A 20,085-nucleotide genomic window follows, 5' to 3' on the forward strand; every position below is an offset into this window, starting at 1 on the left:
TCTGGGAAAGATTAATCAACTTTCACACTTGAAGCAATTGTTCCAGTAAGCAGGACTAACTTCCACTTTAGGCTTTCTGCAGGAGATTAGGTTGTAAGAAAAGAGAAAAAGGGAAAAAAATCTGCGAGACACTTTTTCTCTGTCATTTCCACTTTGGCTATGTTGGAATTACAGAAATAAAGTCAGATAGTCAAAGGTTGTAGAATTACTAAAAAACATCTTGGTAGATTTTGGAAATTTAGAGATTAATCATTAAGGAGTTTGAAGATTTGTCATTTTAAGATTGCAAGGGAGAACTCTTGAGATTTTGGGTAATTCCAGGAATTCATTCCCTTCTGAAATATCTTAGTAAATTTCAGAGTGGCACTCTGTAGAATTTGTTTTAAGAAAAAATAAGGATTAAATTTTATCCTACAGTTAACCCTTCCTTGGTAAGAGACCCTCTCCCTCTTACTCTGTTAATCCCTCTCATATCAGATCAGATTCCTAAACATAGATTGAAAAAAAAATGCGGGAAAATATGTAGGGAAACTTGAATTAAGTTCCAGTTGTAGAAATCTAGTAACTGTATAATCTTTGGCAAGTTATTTTATCTCTGTTTGCCCCAGTTTCCTGATCTGTAAAGAGAAAAATAATAATGGTACCCACCTCTCAGGGTTGCTGTTGAGGATCAAAATAATATGATGATTGTAAAGTGCTTAACGCAGTGACTGCCATATGCTAAGCACTATATTATTATTTCATTAATTGAATGAAATTGTTCCATACTTGATAACTAAAGTTGTTTTAAAATGTCAAAAGTAATAAGATTAATGATTTTTATGTGGGATAATTTGGAAATGCAATTGATGTCATCTGAATTCTCTTACACTGTGAATTTGTGAGATCATTGTAAGAGAAATGCTGTTAGACAAAACAACTTTTTAGTCTGGATGCTGTTACACATGAATTGGGCTCTTAAAAGGATGTGATAAAAATAGATATTTGAAAACAGTTAATTTTTTATATTTAAAAAAGTCATATTTTGTTATAAAGCAGATAATAAAAATGTTTACTATAATAGTGAATTTTCATTTGAAAATCTTGGCTAAGTGTATAGAGTGGTTTAAAGATGTAGTCTCAACATATTAATGACAAGACAACCATCAGATATTTGCTGTGTGTCTGAAGCCCCAGAAGATGGGTAGTTTTACTTTATAAGTAAAGGATAAATGAAATGTTAACCATTAGGGAAACACAAGGAAAGATATTCAAGCCCTAAGTTGTGGTGAGTGAAATTTTGCTATTTAAGGTAAAAATTCCTGGCACTGTAATTTACTGTTGTTTTGATCCTTGATTACAGGGATAGTTGTCTCAATTGTCATGAACCCAGTTACTAGAAAATGGCATGTGCTATATAGTCTGGAATGAGTTTTACATGACTGTGCATGTATAACCTACATCAAGATGCTTGCCTTCTTAATGGGGGGGCGGGGAATGAAGAAAGGGAGGGAGAAAATCTGGAACTCAATTTTTAAAAATAATGCTAAAAATTGTTTTTACATGTAATTAGGGGAAAAATAAAATATTAATGGTTAAAAACAGTCCCTTAGGAGTATTTTTGTACAAAAGAAATGATGAGGGGGTGGTTTCAGAAAAAAAAATGTCAAGACCTATATGAACTGATGCAAAGTGAAGTAAGAACTGGGAGATAATTGTGCACAGTAAAAGCAATGTTGTTATGATGATCAACTGTGAAAGACTTGACTACTCTGATCAATACAGTGATCCAAGACAGTTCCAAAGGACTCATGATGTAAAAATGCTATCTACCTTCAGAGAGAAAACTGATAAAATATAATTTCCTCACTTTATTTGTCTTGCCTTTTTTTTTTTTTTGCAATATGGCTAATATGGAACTTGACATAATTGGGTAGCAAATCTGATTCAGATAACCACAGGGCCTGGTGCATAGTAGGTGCTTAATAAATACTTGCTGACTTGATTAATCAGAGGATGGCTGAGGCAATACTTGGGGAAGTGTGTGGTGGTGGTGGTGGTGGGAGTGGGAGAGAAAAGGTATAGAAGAGGGGTAAGACAGACAACAAGCCCCCCTAGAATGAACAAGAAATGAACCCCATTAAATGAACCATCTGAGGATTTCTCCCTTCTCTGAACAATCAAAATTAAGCAAAATGCTGAATCCCTGGGCTACTCTTTCTCTATCAAGTTCTTGTTGTTTGGGGGCTGGATCCATTCCAAGAAATGTCATACTGGGCCCCAGGAGAGGAATGTATTTTAAGGTCAATGATTAAAAACAAAAAACACACAGACCAGCCCCTGGATTATGTAACCCAAGTAACCAACCCAGCCCCCTGTTCTGGGGCTAGGCTCTAGAAGAGGGGTTTGGGTGGATGAAGAATCGCACTTCATTTCCACTGCATCAGACTTAGCCCATCACCTGCACATTAACATGCAGAATCTGGGTTTTTCTAGCTCCAGTCACTCAAAGAGCTCAACTTGTGTCATTAGGGCAGAACCGGGGGCAGCCAACTACAAGTTACATTAGATTACATACATTATTAGATACATTTACTTCAGAGCGTGCCTTTGGGTACCCTAAGAAATCAAATCATCCTCCATTTGCTCATGGAGCTGGTCTTTGACCTAGTAAGCTAGGTTGAGGGAAGGGAAGGATTCTCTTCTCACATTCCCTGTCCACTTACCAAGAGCTAGTACCATTAGCATTCCTGGAACCCCAAAGGCTAATGCATAACAGTCTCCTCCAAAGCACTGTACATCACCTGGAGAGAGCACAGAGAAAGCAGGGTCACCCTGAATCTTAGCTTTCCTACAAATCAATTTCATACAGTTTTCCCCAACATCACCCTCCTCATGGGGAGGGGGTGTGTGAGGAGATCTTTGTAAGGATTGCTTAATCCAATTCCTTTCAGAGAAAATTTAAACAGAAGGAAACACCTACTATTTCCCAAGCCCTCTTTGAAAAAAAGACTTTCCCACTCCATGATGGGTCACAGCAAAACCATTCACCAGGCCCCTCATAAAGGATTCGAACCTCTTAGCATGGGCGTGACAAACACGGAGATCAAACTCCCTGCATTGATGGCCAAATAGAAGACTGAGAAGAATCTGCTCCTTTCTTTGGCCTGGGACAAAAAAAAAAAAACAAGGAAAAAACCCACAGAATAAACTTCACCATTATTATTATCAGAAACAGATCCTCACATCCCTATAGTCCTCATCTCCCTGACCTGCCAAACTCAGAACTAAAGTAAACAATGATAGAGCAGCCTGAAAGTCTAAGTGCAGCTCAAAGCTATTAAAGATTAAGCTTATTTCTTTTTAATTTACTTAAGCTTATTAAGTTTTATTAAAACATATTTCATAGTAGTTTAAAATTGCAGTAAGACTTTTGGGACACCCATTACATGCACACTGCCTGGTCTCTGCAAACTACATTACACATTAGAGATTTGTGTCATTTGCATGTTTTGCTCATCAAACCTACACAAACCAAATCAGATTATATGGGTTGTATAGTAGGAATATGTTAGCAATGGGGAGGGTAAGCAAGTTAGAACCAAGGGCAAAGAAAGGAAACATTGACCTGACAGAAGACCTCATCTGGCGCTTGCCAGGGGCCCTATCTGAAAGTTTAATGGAAGAATTAATAAACTGAATTGTGAATTGGAAAAGAGAAATTGGGAAGAGCTGCCACTTTCCCATTTGCAGTAAAGAGTGTGGGAAGTAGATGGTAAATTAATTCCTTCAGACAAAGTGTGACATTTCAAATAAGTTGGCTCCTTCAGGCTCCTTTACCCAAGTTTGTTTCCCCATCCCCAAGTGGACTCTCCTCATTCCATTCATGCTTGCCCAATCCTCTAATTCACAGAGCCAGCAAATGAATCTAATCCCCATCTGTTTAGAGGCTAGTTGTCTTTGCAAACAATCAGCCCATCAAAGAGACACGACAATATAAGTGATTGGAGTGAAAAAGAAATTCCAATGGCCTTCTCCCCACCCCCTGGACATAATGCAAGACTGGAAACTTGAAATTTGCATAAAGATTAGCAATTACCTTATTCCACTAGGTCACAGCATCACTTTCCTGGCCAGGAAAATTCTCAAGAGTCAGAAATCACAAGGTGAATAAGAACAGGAAGAAAAACAATAAAAAAAAAAAGCAAACATACTCAATACAAGATAGGGAAAGACCAGTGTTAGAAAGAAAAGAAAAACACATGAAGTAATCAGGACAAGGTGGAAAATGGGAGGAAAAGTGGGAGAAGGATGAAAAGGAAGTTAGGAATTTGGGATAACTTGAAATACACATGATTCTCTCTTGTATCCTCAGAATCTCAGGTGAACCATTTTCACTTTGCTCATCTATCCATTCATATTTTTCCCCCTTCATTGACTTGGGTTAATGAGGGGGAAAGAAGGCTTTTCTAGCTGAGTGATATCTATGGAAAACCTTTCTGTTCTATTTTTTGTCTGCTTGATGATTCTCCTCATTGGAGAACCATTCAATTCGTGCTTAGCTGGGCCTTCTACCTCTCTAATTTAGCCCCTCCCCAATCTGTGATGCCTGGGTTCATTTTCAAAAAGGAGATGCTGAAATCATGTGGTTCTTACATGTTCTTCTTCAAACTGGTCTCCACCAAAGGCTGCTACGCAGGGTTTGATACCTCCTGTTCCCAACGCTATCAGGAAAAGGCCAACCATGGATAGCACCCTATAAGAAAGAGAAAAAGATTCTGACAATATGGATGCACAGTTTTACTGCTGCAATAAAGATTGTGGGGCTCCAAGACAAAAAGCTCACTAGAGCAGAGAGTACCCTAACCCTGGGGGTCTTTTCTCTCCAGTATTCCTAAGGAAAAACAAGAGATCTCCCTGCCTAGGAAGGGGCAGAGGGGGAACCAAAACCTGCAGGAACAACTGAGAAGAATGTGCATTCAGTGATTCTACTCACGTGTGCATTAGATGTCCCCCCACAACTGGTACTGCGCCCAGTGACTTGATCACGTGACCGAGAACGTACACCAAAGAGAGATAAAGGATTGTCCTGTCAAGAAATCCAAGTCATTCAAGAGTGAGAGGCAGTTTACAGGTTACTTTACAATATTAACCCAATGCTTTAGAATTCATAGGTTTCATAGCATTCATTCAAAGAATCCACACTGTATTTCATGCTTTGAGAACACAGAGGAGCACAAACAAATGTAAGTGCCATATTCTGCCACACTCTCAGCCTCCTCCTCTGGTAGATGTTTTGGAAAACATTAAAGTTACACACAATGGACAGAGAGGAAGAAGCTGCTTTAAGGAACTATTTTAGAAATTTAAATGAAAAACAAAGGCGGAAGTTAAATAGAAAAGACTGGTAGGGGTTCAATAATGAACACTTTCCTTCTATGAAGGGCTAGGCAAGGATAGTAAATATCTCCCATTTACTTCCCTCCCCTTCAAATGCAAACAAGACAAAACTAAGGAGTAGAGTCTCTGGTAGAGTTGAAGGTGATCGGGTTGGGATCAGGACCCCAGAAAGGAAAAACCCTGGACTTTCCCACATGGCCAAATCTCTGGTGTTTGACTGAGGCTATAATCCCATCAACTGGACTTTCATTGTGGCTACCTTCTTTCTCATGGCCCAGCCATTTCCCACTCTTAATCCTAGGTAGGCTCCATTCTCCCATGGCCTTGAGGCTCAGGTGCCAGGAGTTCTGTTCACCCCAGTTTACTGGCCACTCCTAGGTCCCTCCCACAGTCTTTCTGTATATAAGGTCCACCTTGTCTCCATTAAGATGCTCAGATTCTTTTAATCTAGCCACTGCTCTGATTCTTAAAATCTAGCAACGTCTTAGATTCTAATAATCTAGCCACTGCTCCACTGCTTACTCATGTTCAGACTCCTTAAGAGTCTGCCCATATGACAATGTTCTAATAAACCTTGTCTTTGGCTGAAAGAAGGCCTGAGTCGAATTCTTTTGGACAGGACTCGCGTGTCCCAGGACCCCTGAACCTCTAAACCGCAAAGGGATTATAAAATTAGGAGAGCTGAAGGGTTTCTTGGTTTAGAGTGTATTTTGATCAAGGGGTGACTGTGCCACTAGGGAGTTATAAAGACCAGGTTAGGGGCCAGAGAAGAAATTAGAGCTGCCTGTTCAGGATTTGCTCCAGGCTTACTCTAATGAAAGGGAAGGGAAAATTTGGTTCCCCTCTCCTCACTCCTAGCTCAGCCAAAGTAGTCACAGGATGTAATAATGTCCAATTAAATCCTCTCTTTTTCAGTTCATAAAATTTGACTACAATACCCTCTCCTGATTCTTATCACTGTCACCTACCGACCTCCAGGTCACACTCTTACCTCTGTGATTCTGTAACTTAACTCAATCTTCTTCGCAATCCATTAAATCCTTTCTATCCTCATCACTCTACTGAAGCAGCTTTGTTCAAGACCATTAATCACATCTTTATTACCAAATCCTACAGTTCTTTTTCTCATTTGGTCCTCCTTCATCTGTCTGTAGCATTTATCACTGTTGGTATCACTTCTGGGTGGCCTTTCTTCCCTTGGCTTCCATGATACTTTACTCTGATTATTCTCCTCTTACCTTTCAAACCATTTCTCTGCTTCCTTTGTTGGTTCCCATCCTGCTCCTGTGCTTAAATATGGTTTTGCCCCAAGGCTCTGTTCTAGTCTTTCTTCTCTTCTTCCTCTACACTTATTTGATGTTTCATCTATTCTCATGGGCTTCAATTATCACAACTCTGAAGAGTACTGTCAAATCTAAATATGTTGTCCTAAAATCACTAACTACTGCCTCCTGGATATTTCTGTCTGGATGTCTCCTTAGCACCTCAAATTCAATATACCCAATAGTTGTCTCATCATCCTCCCTATTCAACCTGGTCTTTCCCCTTACATTTTTACTTCTTATGTCACCCTATATATCCGAGCAGTTGCACAGATCTGTTGTTTCTGCTGCCACAATGAATTATTCTTGTACCTTTCTCTTCACTTTTGCTTTATTGTGATAGCCCAGGTCTTCCTGCCTCTACTTTATCCCCTCTTCAGTATATCTTTCACATTATTGCCTAATACATCTTCCTAAAACCCTGCTATGTTCATTTAGTCCCTAATCAAAAATCTTCAGGGACCCTTCATTACCTACTGAATGTATGTTCAACTGAATGATCTTGGCCAAGAATTGAAGGACAATAGATAGGCTACCGTGGTACTTCAACAACAGACCCAGAAGTAAAGCTATGAAATCATGCACATGCTAACACAGCCACTTTGACACACACATCACATTCTCCTTATGGACAAAAAGGATGCAAAACTTTAGAACTGAAAAGTATCAACCTTTCTAGCCATCTCATTTTATAGATGAAAAACTGAACCCAGAGAGGTTAAGTGATTTGCTGAAGGTAACAGACATAGTTAGGAGTAAGAGTCAAGACAAGAACTTGGTTTTCAGACTACTAGATCAATGGGCTATCTACTATACCATGTGTAAAATAAGAGACATGATGGGGACAGGAGGAGACTTGTGAATCTGTAGAGAGTATCCTTATCAGATTTGAAGATGACATAAGGCTGAGAAGGATAGATAACACACCGGGTGACAGTCAGGATGCAATAGGACTTTGGATGAGCTAGAGTACTGTGTTGAACCCCCAAATTAGGACATCCAGAATCCAGAAAGAAGGGCCATTTTGAGAGGGTGATATAGGCAGAGAACTCTCTATATAAGGAAGATTAGGCCAGTGTCAACGTTTGAAAAGAAAATGGAGTTAAAAATCTTTCTCTGAGAGACTCAAAAATATACTCTGTTGGACCTTAGGGAAATCATGGAGAGCATAAAATGAGTATTCTCTAAGAAGTATAGTTAACTATTGTTAAAGGATAATCAAAGAAAAAGGCAATGGAGGAAAACTGTAGTGACTACAGTTTGGGACCAATAAGATACTCCTGACTGCTGTCATTTTTGTTTTCCAGGTGCCTTACACATAGTAGGCACTTCATAAATGCTTGTTGGATAAACCTATCTAGATCTTGGATAAAAAGAGGGAAAGAGTCACCCTTTAAAAGAGAAGATGTATCTTCTCAGAATGTTTGTTTCTTACATTCTTAACTGAATACTAAATTTCAATTAGGGTTTAGTGAAAATATATCTGTAAATTTTTCTTCAGGCAAGTTCATAGATGCCCTGTCATCTGTTCATGGGCCTCCAAATACAGAATTCTTGGTGTAAAGGATGAAAATATCTAAGGTAGGACCCTGGGGATCAGGAACACTGTGTGTGGGTGGGTGAGCACATCTGCTTCTCTCATAATCTTCTGGCAAATATCCATTACCACTGCTACCACTATCTCTTGAGCTGGGAAAATCCACTGGCAGGAATTCTCCTCTCTAGTCAAGTAAGCCAGAAAGTTGTGTTTGAGAACACAACATGAATCTCCCATCTGCTCCTGCACTATGGCATGTATACTCTGGTTCCAGATGGAGGAGAATTGTGCTCTTATACAGGCTTCTGTTCTCCCCATTCTAATGTGGAGGGGAGAGTATGCTCATATATAAGTGTGTAAAAACACTTACAAGGCAGAAACAAGGTAACCTTGAAGGAGAGGGAAGCAGTAGCACTTTATAGTGAGGAGGAGACTGTACTGGTATATAGGCTTCCACATCTTCCTACAACCCCCACAATCCCTTCCTAGAAAATAGATTTGTTCCCACTCTGGTTTTATCTGTGCTTTGAAGACAGAAAAGGAAAGAACATAAAAGCATGGGGAGGAGGCATTTTTTCTCTTTCCCATCCCCATGTGTCTGCGTGCCTCCTGTATCAGTTCTCCTCCTTAGAATTCATTAGACTGTGAGCTCCTTGAGGTCTGGAACTGTCCTTTGCCTTTCTTTCTGTCCCTAGAACTTAGCACGGTGTCTATCTTATTATAGCTAGCCCTTAATAAATGCTTATTGTCTGACTTAACTGACTTCCCAGAATCTGAGCAAACCAGATCATCTTGGTAGCAGCTTTAGCCCCTGAAACTGTCCCTCTTCCTGTCAACAAGGTACCTACGGCTACACTCTCCATAGAGAGGTGCCCATGAGATGACAGGGGTTCTTAACCTTTCACATATCACGGACCCTTTGACAATCTGGTGAAAGCAATGCATCCTTTCTCAGAATAATGCCTTTAAATGCATTAAACAGAATACATAGGATTACAAAGGAAACCAAGTATATTGAAATACAGCTATGAAAATATTAAAAATAAAACAAAGCTTATAGATCCCAGGTTGAGAACCTCTATTCTAGAGGCTTGTTGTTTTTCATTGTTCATTGTTCATTTTTCAGTTGTGCCTGACTCTCTGTGATCCCATTTGGGCTTTTCTTGGCAGATACTGGAGTGGTTTGCCATTTCCTTCTCTAAAGCTCCTTTTACAGATGAGAAACCAAGGCAAAAGGGTTATGTGACTTACCCAGGGTCACACAGCTACTAAGTGTCTGAGGCCAGATTTGAACTAAGGAAGATGAGTCTTCCTGACTCCAGGCCCAGCACTCTATCCACTGAGCTACCTAGCTGCCCCACATTCCCATTCGCACCTCTGGTCAGGCTAGCTACATTATAAATTCACCCAGTTGATGGGGAGCTCCTCAATTCATTAGGGAAAGGGAGGCTTCCCTAATCAACTCCCCCTTATAGGAGAGATATGAGAAGAGATCTAGGTTAATAGATTTATATCTAAAGCTGGGAGGGACTTTAGGTCAGCTAGTCAGTCAATAAACATTTATTAAGCATCTACTGTGTACCAGACACTGTGCTAAGGCCTGGAGATACCAAGAAAGATTTTTTTAAAAAAAGCCAGTGCCCGCTTTTGATAGCTCAAAAGTGAGTCCAATTCCTCCACATCCCCTTCCTTTTTCTAGTTCAGGAAACTGAGGCCCAAGAGGTAAAGGCGCTTGCCTAAGGTCAGATAACTTATAAGTTGACTCAGTATAGGTATACTTTGTTTAATTGAACTTAGCTTTATTGTATCCTGCAGATATTGCATTTTTTAGAAATTGAAGGTTTGTGGCAAGCTTACCAGCACCACTTTCCCAACAGCACGGGCTCACATCATGTCCCTGTGTCACATCCTGGTAATTCTCACAATATTTTAAACTTTTTGCTTATTATTTTATCTGTTATGGTGATCTGTGATCAGTGATATTTGATGTTACTATTGTAATTGTTTTGGGGTGCCACAAACCAAGCCCATATAAGACAGTTAACTTAAAAGACAGGGTGAAAGGAGAGAAAGAATAATACAAATAGAAGGGGAAATAGGATGTAAAGAAATACAGTTAGCAACAGTAACTGAAAAAAAACTTGAAGCAAGTTTCTCTGATAAAGGCCTCATTTCTCAGACATATAGAGCATTGAGTCAAATTTATAAAAATAAGAGCCATTCTTCAATTGATAAATTATCAAAAGATATGATCAGTTTTCAGATGAAGTAATCAAAGCTATCTAAGCCATATGAAAAAAATACTCTAACTCACTATTCATTGGAGAAATGCAAATTAAAACAATTCTGAGGTACTACCTCATACCTATTAGATTGGCTAATAGGACAGAAAAGGAAAACGACAAATGTTGGAGGGGATGTGGGGAAAATGAGACATTAATGCACTATTAGTGGAGTTGTGAACTGATTCAGCCATTTTTCTTTTTTTTTGGCTTTTTTGGTTAAGCAGTCAGGGTTAAGTGACTTGCCCAGGGTCATAGAGCTAGTTAGTGTCAAGTCTCTGAAGTCAGATTTGAACTTGGGTCCTTCTGACTCCAAGGCCAGAGCTTTATCCACTGTGCCACCTAGCTGCCCCTGATTCAACCATTCTGTAGAACAATTTGGAACTATGCCCAAAGGGGTATAAAACCATGCATACCTTTTGACCTAGCAATACTACTACTAGGTCTGTATCCCAAAAGAGATAAAAAACAAAAAGGAAAAGGACATTTTTGCACAAAAATATTTATAGCAGCTCTTTTCTGCGGGCAAAGAATTAGAAATTGAAGAGATGCCCACTAACTGGGGAATGGCTGAACAAATTGTGGTATGTGATTATGATGGAATACTATTGTGCTATAAGAAATGATGAGCAGGGTGCTCTCAGAAAAACCTGGAAAGACTTGTATGGGCTGATGCAAAGTGAAATGTACAGTGTACATGTAACAGCAATATTGTAAGATGATCAGCTGTGAATGACTTAGCTATTCTCAGCAATACAACCATCCAAGACAACTCTGAAAGACTTATGATGAAAAATTCTATCCATTCCCAGAGAAAGAACTGATGGTGTCTGAATACAGATTAAAGCATACATTCCTTTTACTTTATTTTCTTGAGGTTCTTTTTCTCTGTTTTCTTTCACAACATGACTATTATGGATACGTTTTGCATGACTACACATGTATAACCTATATCAAATTGCTTGCCTTCTCAATGGGGGAGAGGGGGAAGGTGGGGAAGGAGGAAAGGAGAGAATCTGGAACTCAAAGTTTTAAATACAAATGTTAAAAATTGTTTTTACATGTATTTGGGGGAAAATAAAATACTAAAGAAAAAGGAAAAAAAAGACAGCAAACTTAATAAATATTGTGTGTGCTCTGACTGCTCCACTGACCAACCATTCCCCCATCTCTCTCCCTCTCCTTGGGTCTCCCCATTCCCTGAGATACAATATTGAAATTAGGCCAACTAATAACCCTACAATGGCCTCTAAGCATTTTGTCTTATTTTAAGAAATTGCCATAGCTACCCCAACCTTCAGCAGCCACCATACTTATCAGTCAGCAGCCACCAACATTGAGGTGACCCTCCACCAGCAAAAAGATTATGGCTCAGATGATGGTTAGTATTTTTTAGTAATAAAGTATTTTTTAATTAAGGTATATACTTTTTTAGACATAATACTTATTATACACTTAGTAGACCATAGTTAAGTAGACCATAGTTAAGTTAAATATAACTTTTTATGTACTGGGAAACCAAAAAATTTGTATGACTTGCTTTATTGTGATATTCCCTTTACTGTGGTGGTCTGGACCTGAAACCACATATCTCCAAGGTCTGCCTATATTCGTGATCAGCTTCCCTGACTCTTAATCCATCTATGTTTCTACTATATTACAACAGAGGAAGACACAGTGGAAAATGAGAGGCAGAAGGTAGGGACTGAGAAGGGCTAGTATTGAGTTTAATTTGAAAGTGGGAAGGGTAGGTAGGTGGTGCAGTGGATAGAGCACCGGCCCTGAAGTCAGGAGGACCTAAGTTCAAATATGGCCTCAGACCAAACACTTAATACTTACAATCTGTGTGGGTAAGTCACTTAATCCTAATTACCTGAAAAAGAAAAGAAAGTAGGGAGGAAAAGAGAGAGTTAAGGGCCAGCATGTGCCCTTTCTGGCTTAACCCCAGCCCTTTTGTTTGAATGGAACCATTTCCTATAACAGGCATATACTAAGCATATGCCAGTCATATACCTATACCAGTTGGAAGGAAGGGGGATGCAGGCAGCTTGTCTACACCACTCTGATAGAAAGGTGGGGACAGCAGCTTGAAGGTCACAGGACCCTTGGGGTGGAGAAGTAAGGCCAGGCCTGGAAAGAGACAGAGGAGGATCAGATAGGTACGTGCTGGTGCTGGGTTGGAAGCACGTTGTCCTTCCCCCACCCCAGGTTGCTGGCATCTGACTACAGGGCAGTTATCAGGGTAATTGCTTGGGACTAGTTCTTGTGTTGCACAGTTGTAACAAAAGCAGCTTCCAGTCCCTACAGAAATATTTTAGAGGCAGAGAATAGCTAAAAACCAAGAAGAAAGCCAGCACTTGAATTTGAATGGTCACTTCCTTCTCCATTCTCACCTCTGTCTCATGGAATCTCTTCCCTTCCTTCAAAGCACAGTTTTAGGGTCACCTCTTAGGAAAGGATTGATTTCCTCAGTAGCTAGTGCTCCCTCAACAGAAATAATAACAGTTATCACTTATATAGTGCTTTTACTTATGAAGTTTGCAAAGTGCTTAAATATGTTATCTCAATTGGTCTTCAGACAACCCTGTGAGGTAGGTGCTGTTAGGATTCACCCCATTTTAGAGATTTTTGTCCAAAGGCTGTCCCTCCACCTCACACATAACCATGACACAAATAGGCTTTGGGAGAAGGCCTTGCCCTTCCTGGGAAGGAAGAGTGAGAGAAATCAGAAAAGAACAGTTCTCAAGAGGAGAGGTTTTAAAACCCAAAGGGCCCGATTTCAAAATCAGAGCAAACCACACCCTTGGGGTCACTCAGAAGAAGGCTCACTTCCTTCTTGGTACTGGCATACCTCAGAGATATTATTGTGGTGGTCTGGAACTGAACCAACAAGTTAACTATTGCAACAAAGTGAATCACACACATTTTTGGTTTCCTAGTGCATATAAAAGTTATGTTTACACTAAACTATAGTCTATTAAGTGTGTAATAGTATTATGCCTAAAAACAAACACACGTACCTCAATTAAAAAATGCTTTATTACTAAAAAATGCTAACCATCATCTGAGCCTTCAGTAAATCATAATCTTTCTGCTGGTGGGAGGTCTTGTCTTGAGGATCTTGCTGGTGACTGATCAGGGTGGTAGTTGCTGAAGATTGGAGTGGCTGTGGCAATTTCTTAAAATAAGACAACAGCAAAGTTTGCCACATGAGTTAACTCTTCCTTTTACTTGAACACGCTTAGAGGCCACTGTAGGTTTATTAACTGGCCTAATTTCAATATTGTTGTGTCTCAGGAAATAGGGAGGCCCAAGAAGAGGGAGAGATGGCAGAATAGCAGGTCAATGGAGTAGTCAGAACACACACACAAAACATTTATTAAGTGCATTGTCTGATATGGGCATGGTGCCCTAAAATAATTACAATTAATTACAAAATAATTACATCAAAGATTACTAACTGGTCACAGATCATTACAACAGATATAATAATAATAATGAAAAAGTTTGAAATATTGCAAGAATTACCAAAATGTGACACAGAGACACTATGTGAGTACATGCTGTTGGAAAAATGACACTGATAGGTTTGTTCGATGCAGGGTTGTCACAAACATTCAATTTATAAAAAATGCAGCAATCTGAGAAGCACAATAACACAGCTGTAGGATAACATACAAACTCTGTTTTTTAAAGCCCTTCACAATCTGGTTCCAGGTAATAAATAGATTTAATAACATCATTCCCCTTCGTGTGTGTGTGTGTGCACGTGTATGTGTGTGTGTATACATATATGTATATATAAATATATACATACACATATATATGTATATATACACATACACACACACAGCAATATACTATTGTGTATATTACGTATTTTGTATATTTACAGCAGTATACTCTTGGGTATATATGTGGATATATACATGCATACAGCAATATATACTTATGTGTATATATGCATATACACACAGCAATGTACTCTTATGTGTGTATATGTATATACACACACAGCAATCTCTTGTGTATGCTCTATATACAGTATACTCTTGCATTATATGTGTATATACATTCTCACAAGCATATACATATATTTACAGCAATATATTCTTGTGTGTACATTATATATTTAAATTTATATATATACAGACAAAGCAACATATTTTTGCATGTATATATGTGTATACACACACAGAGCAATAAACTCTTCAGCGTGGAATTTAACAAAGGCTTTTTGATGAATGAGTAAAAGGATAAATGAATGACAAGAAAGGAGTTTGAGAAAAGTTAGGATAAATTTCTAATTTCATGATGATCAATTCATAATGCATTGATCTATAATGCATCGATGACAGAGATGACAGGTTTTCAAGGATATAGAACTCTACATCCTTGTCCAAAGACTGTCCCTCCACCTCACACATAACCATGACACAAATAGGCTTTGGGAGAAGGCCTTGCCCTTCCTGGGAAGGAAGAGTGAGAGAAATCAGAAAAGAACAGTTCTCAAGAGGAGAGGTTTTAAAACCCAAAGGGCCCGATTTCAAAATCAGAGCGAACCACACCCTTGGGGTCACTCAGAAGAAGGCTCACTTCCTTCTTGGTACTGGCATACCTCGGAGATATTATTGTGGTGGTCTGGAACTGAACCAACGAGTCAAATATTGCAATCAAGTGAATCACACACATTTTCTGGTTCCCTAGTGCATATAAAAGTTATGTTTACACTAAACTATAGCCTATTAAGTGTGTAATAGTATTATGTCTAAAACCAAACACACGTACCTTAATTTAAAAATGCTTTATTACCTGTGAGAAAAGTGCTGTGAAAGACAACCACATTGTAAGTGCCCTTTCATTGCTAATCTCTGAGACAGAATAAATAATGAGCCAGGCTCACTCAAGAAGGTATTCTTTATATTCTTATTCGAAGCTAGGAAAATAACAAAGGCTCAGGAGGCCAAGAAATAGGATAAAAGCAGAAAAGCCAAGCTTGTGTAGAGAAGATAAAGGGGGTAGCGCAGAGGATAGAGCACCAGCCTTGAAGTCAGGAGGCCCTGAGTTCAAATCCAGCCTCAGACCAAACACTTGACACTTACTAGCTGTATGACCCTGGGCAAGTCACTTAACCCCAATTGCCTAAAAAAAATAACAATTAATAATTTAAAGAAAAGATAAAGGAGTTGTGATTATATAACCTAGAGAAAAGAAAGCTGAATAAAATATTTGTTAATGTGTAGATAGTTCCCATCTTTACCAGGCCAGGGGAGTACAATGAAAACTGTAGCATGGGGCATTCAGTAAATATTTATGAAAGAATCTCTGGGTTGCAATGGCTGCTACAATGCAAGGATGACTGAGAAAAGTCTGTAAACTTAGACGAGACTTTTTTTTTTCTGTTAAGCCTGAAGTACATCTGTTACTGGGGCATTTAGGTGGTGTAGGGAATAGAAAGCTGGGCCTAGAGTCAGGAAGACTCATCTTCTTGAGTTCAAATCTGGCCTCAGACACTTACTAGCTGTGTGACCCTGGGCAAGTCACTTAATCCTGTTAGCCTCAGTTTCTTCCTCGGTAAAATGAGCTGGAGAAGAAAATGGCAAACCCCTCCAGTATCTTTGCCAAGAAAACCCAAGATGGAGTCTTAAGAGTCAAACTCAACTGAAATGACTCAACAACAAAAACAAAGCTGTTACTACCTAGAGCAGGGGTGGGGAACCTGACATCTAGAGGCCACATGTGGCCCTCTAGATCCTCAAGTGCTGCCATTTGACTGAAGCCTAACTTCACAGAATAAATTCCATTAATAAAAGGATTTGTTCCAAACCCAAGGACCTAGAAGGCCACATGTGGCCTCAAGGCTGCAGGTTCTCCACCCCTGGCCTACAGCCAAGGGGAAAGAAGAAAGGAACTTCAGTAGCCTCAATCTGTGAATTTCCTTGGGAAGTGGTCTTTCACATTATGAGAATGAATAACGTTCTTTTCTTACCTGAACTTTCCCAACCAAGAGTCAGCCATGACTGCTCCCAAGAGAGGTGTGAAATAGCAGAGGCTGCTGAAGGCATGGTATACAGATGTAGATGTGTCTTCACTCCAGTGTAGGAAGTACAGAAAGTAAAGTGTCAGCACAGCTAGAGGGAGAAAAGGGTACAGGTGAGATGAAAGTTGGATTAGATCCCTATCTGGGAAGGGAGGGGTTAGAAGTTAATGATCAAATAGAGAACCTGTACAGTTATGTGAAGGATAGAGTACATTTTCAAATACCTGTACTAATGGAGTGGAACCAAAACACAAATAATCCAAAATAATGGCTTTACAAAAATCACTTCTGTTTGGCTTGGAATGCATTGTGTGATGTGATGATTTTATGGCAGATTTCCTTTGTCAATTGTATTTGGTCAGTTAAAATTAATCTACCTGCCCTAAGCACCTAACGTAGAAGTGGCAGAAAGACAGCCAGTCTAGGATTAAAATTTGCCATAGATAATGCAAAAAATTAATAATCTGCATACAGATGAGAAACTGAGTTAGTAAACTAATCTCCCCGTCTCTGGGAGGTTGGAATGGGCCATGAGACACAGTAGACTAACGCTTAGGATGCCAAAGGAGTCTCTGCTCCCAGGGCATCACACAGTAGCCAATGCCTGTTTGCAGTTTAACTTCCTGGATTTGAAGGCCACCAAAGATTTGCAAAGGATTTAGAGAAGGAGGCAAAGGGGAGGGGTTGTTGGGAGGGGGGAAGACACATGCATTTTAATATACCTTTGCTCTGGGTTTCATAGGTAGTTCAGGGACTAGAAATGGTCTTTAAAAATTTTTTTAATTGTAATTTTACAGTGATTGAATTTTAAAAGCTCTAGGCAAAAAATAAGACTCAGAACAATGAGCTAGAGGCAAAGCTGAGACTAGGGGTAGACAAGGTAGGTGCCCTTTAGGGTAAAATACATGGAGGTACAATAAGGTGTATTTTTTAAACATGATTCTATAAATTCATATATTTTTACTGCCAGAAAGTTGTTCTCTCTGTGGTCTGTAGGTATTTATTTTGTGATAAGTTAAGTTCTACATGTTAAGGCTCAAAGTAACCCAAGGTTAGGGGAGGGGAGGGAGGGATTTTTGTAACCATAACTAGTACATAAAAAATGCCCTATTGGGGCAGCTGGATGGTGCAGTGGATAGAGCACTGGCCCTGGATTCAGGAGGACCTGAGTTCAAATGTGGCCTCAGACACTTGACACTTACTAGCTATGTGACCCAGGGCAAGTCACTTCACCCCATTGCCTGGCCAAAAGACAAAAAAAAAAAAAGAAAAGGGAAAAAAATTCTGTCCGGCCCTGGTTGGTGAAATAAACTTTTGTCTCAAAGATTTAGTCCCATATGGAGAGACTGATGACACAAAAGAGGGAAGGGATATTTGATAATGCAAAGTAAGATAGGAAAGGATGGAGTAATAATGCAAATTTGGGTAACATATTGCCTGGCACATAATAGAGGGTTAATATGTGTTTATTGACTGGAAAAAAAAAAGATTTGTCCCACCCTGAAAAATTCAGACTCCTTGGGAAAAGTATATGGAGAATTCATCCTTGACTTCTTTTAGATCAGACTTTTGGAGATCATCTAAGCAATTCTGTGTTCAGTGCTGTCTATGGGAGGGAAATGGCTTCTGAGAAGACTGACAGCTGGACAATAGAATCAGGTCACGGTTAAGGAATCATGGGACCACAGCTAGCAGGGACAAAGAGTGCATAAGCATATCTCAAAACTCACTCCTACTTCCTCTGGTCAGTGTGTGTTGATAGTACTGGTACTAACCTGTACTTCTGGTACTAATACAAAGCTAACACCTCTGCCGGGCAGGGATTTCACAGCTGGCTTCATGCCAACACTCTGGACTACTATGAAGATATGGTGAATTCATAGACCATTGGGTCTGAAAGCAGTTTTTCTTCAGGTGTGGGGTCCTGGGCAAGCCACTTAACTTCTCTAATCATTAATATCTTCACCTGTAAAATGCCTGCCTTGCAGGGTTGTTGTGGGGAAAGAGCTTCATAAACCTCAAAATGCCAGAAGAATGTGGTTATTGTTATTATAGTTGTTATTTCTCAGCCCACACAGGGTCAGGGCAGGGATTCTATAGTTTCTGGGTGAGAGTAGCAGGAGCTTTCAGAATTCAGCTAAGGGCGGGAGAATTTTTCTATTCCCACCTTTAGTTTTGGTAGCTTGCGGTAAGATTTCTTCATTTAGGGCCTGGACTTCTACTTTTAACTGGTGTGAACTACAAAGTAATTCCTCATAAACAGTAGGAATTCTAAGATGGCTAAGCCTAGGCCAGAAAAGAAGGCTTGTCTTATGCTAAGAGAGGAAGGGGAATTATCTGACTCCAGGGTTGGAGGGGGGATATGGTACAGGGGAATGGAAGAGTGAGATAGGTGGGGAGGGGTATTTGGGGATTCACAGAGTACCTTTCATGCCATAGTAGGAGAATCGTTCACAGAACTCATTCACCACGATGAAGGCAATGCTCAGTGGGTAATTAGAGCCACAGATTTTCTATGGAACAAAATGGTGGTACATTGGGGTAAGGGTGTAGTACAAATACACTTGAAATGTCTGAACCCATGGCCTTAGTCAGAAAACGTACTTTCCCATCCCCGCAAGTGATGATGAGCTCCTTGAGGGGCACCTGTTCAATCTGTTTTAGTTGTGTCTGAACCTATGACACCTGTGACCCCATTTGGGGTTTTCTTGGAATGGTTTGCCATTTCCTTCTCAACTCATTTTATAGATGAGAAAACTAAGGCAAAGTTAAGTGACTTACCCAGGGTCTGTCTAGTAATTGTCTGAGGCCAGATTCGAACTCAGGAAGAGTCTTCTGAACACCAGGCCCAGCATTCTTTTTTTTTTTTGGCTGGGCAATGGGGTTAAGTGACTTGCCCAGGGTCACACAGCTAGTAAGTACTATGTGTCTGAGGCCCGATTTGAACTCAGGTCCTCCTGAATCCAGGGCTGGTGCTCTATCCACTGTGCCACCTAGCTGCCCCCTAGGGCCAGCATTCTATCCATTATGCCAGCTAGCTTCCCTCCTTGAGGGCAGGGACTGTCTTTTGTCTCTTTTGTTACCCCCAGCACTTAGCAACTTAGCATAGTACCTGATACATAACAGATACTTAATAAATGTTTGTTGATTGAATGATTGGTGAGATGATACCCATGGTTTCCACTCCCCAGGATAAACTTGCTTGAGGTGGCAATTCTGGAATAATGGCCGTGTCTGAGTTATTTTGTACATTTTTATGTACATTGTATAGAAGCATCAAAATGCATAAAATCTCGTTGCCCAAACCTCCTGTAACTCCTACAGCAGTCCCAAGATCCTACCCTTCTTCCCAGAATATCATGGGCAATGTTTGTGGAGCTAGAGTAGAAGACTCTTGTGACAAGACCACTTATCTATGAGGATTTCTTTCCCTCTGCCACATGGGACAGGCCAGTGTTTCCCTCAAGGGTGACAAAACCTTCATCCAAGGGAGTAAAGTTCAACCTGTACCTCACTTGATACAGT

At 39.9% G+C, this 20,085-nt stretch overlaps 1 protein-coding gene across 1 annotated transcript in view; it reads right to left on the minus strand.

The window, feature by feature from the left end:
- Nucleotides 1–20,085, minus strand: part of LOC110208092 (solute carrier family 15 member 2-like) — a 44,325-nt gene that overhangs the window by 19,580 nt on the left and 4,660 nt on the right. The window contains exons 2-7 of the mRNA XM_020985911.2: nt 18,986–19,073; nt 16,510–16,651; nt 4,976–5,068; nt 4,636–4,735; nt 3,056–3,146; nt 2,706–2,783 (exon numbers count right to left, since the gene is read on the minus strand). Coding sequence (XP_020841570.1) covers nt 2,706–2,783; nt 3,056–3,146; nt 4,636–4,735; nt 4,976–5,068; nt 16,510–16,651; nt 18,986–19,073 — 592 coding nt within the window. The remainder of the gene's footprint in view (nt 1–2,705; nt 2,784–3,055; nt 3,147–4,635; nt 4,736–4,975; nt 5,069–16,509; nt 16,652–18,985; nt 19,074–20,085) is intronic.

This window comes from Phascolarctos cinereus, unplaced genomic scaffold (genome assembly GCF_003287225.1).
Source record: "Phascolarctos cinereus isolate Bilbo 61053 unplaced genomic scaffold, phaCin_HiC Scaffold_726;HRSCAF=1367, whole genome shotgun sequence".
In the NCBI taxonomy this organism is placed as follows: domain Eukaryota; kingdom Metazoa; phylum Chordata; class Mammalia; order Diprotodontia; family Phascolarctidae; genus Phascolarctos; species Phascolarctos cinereus.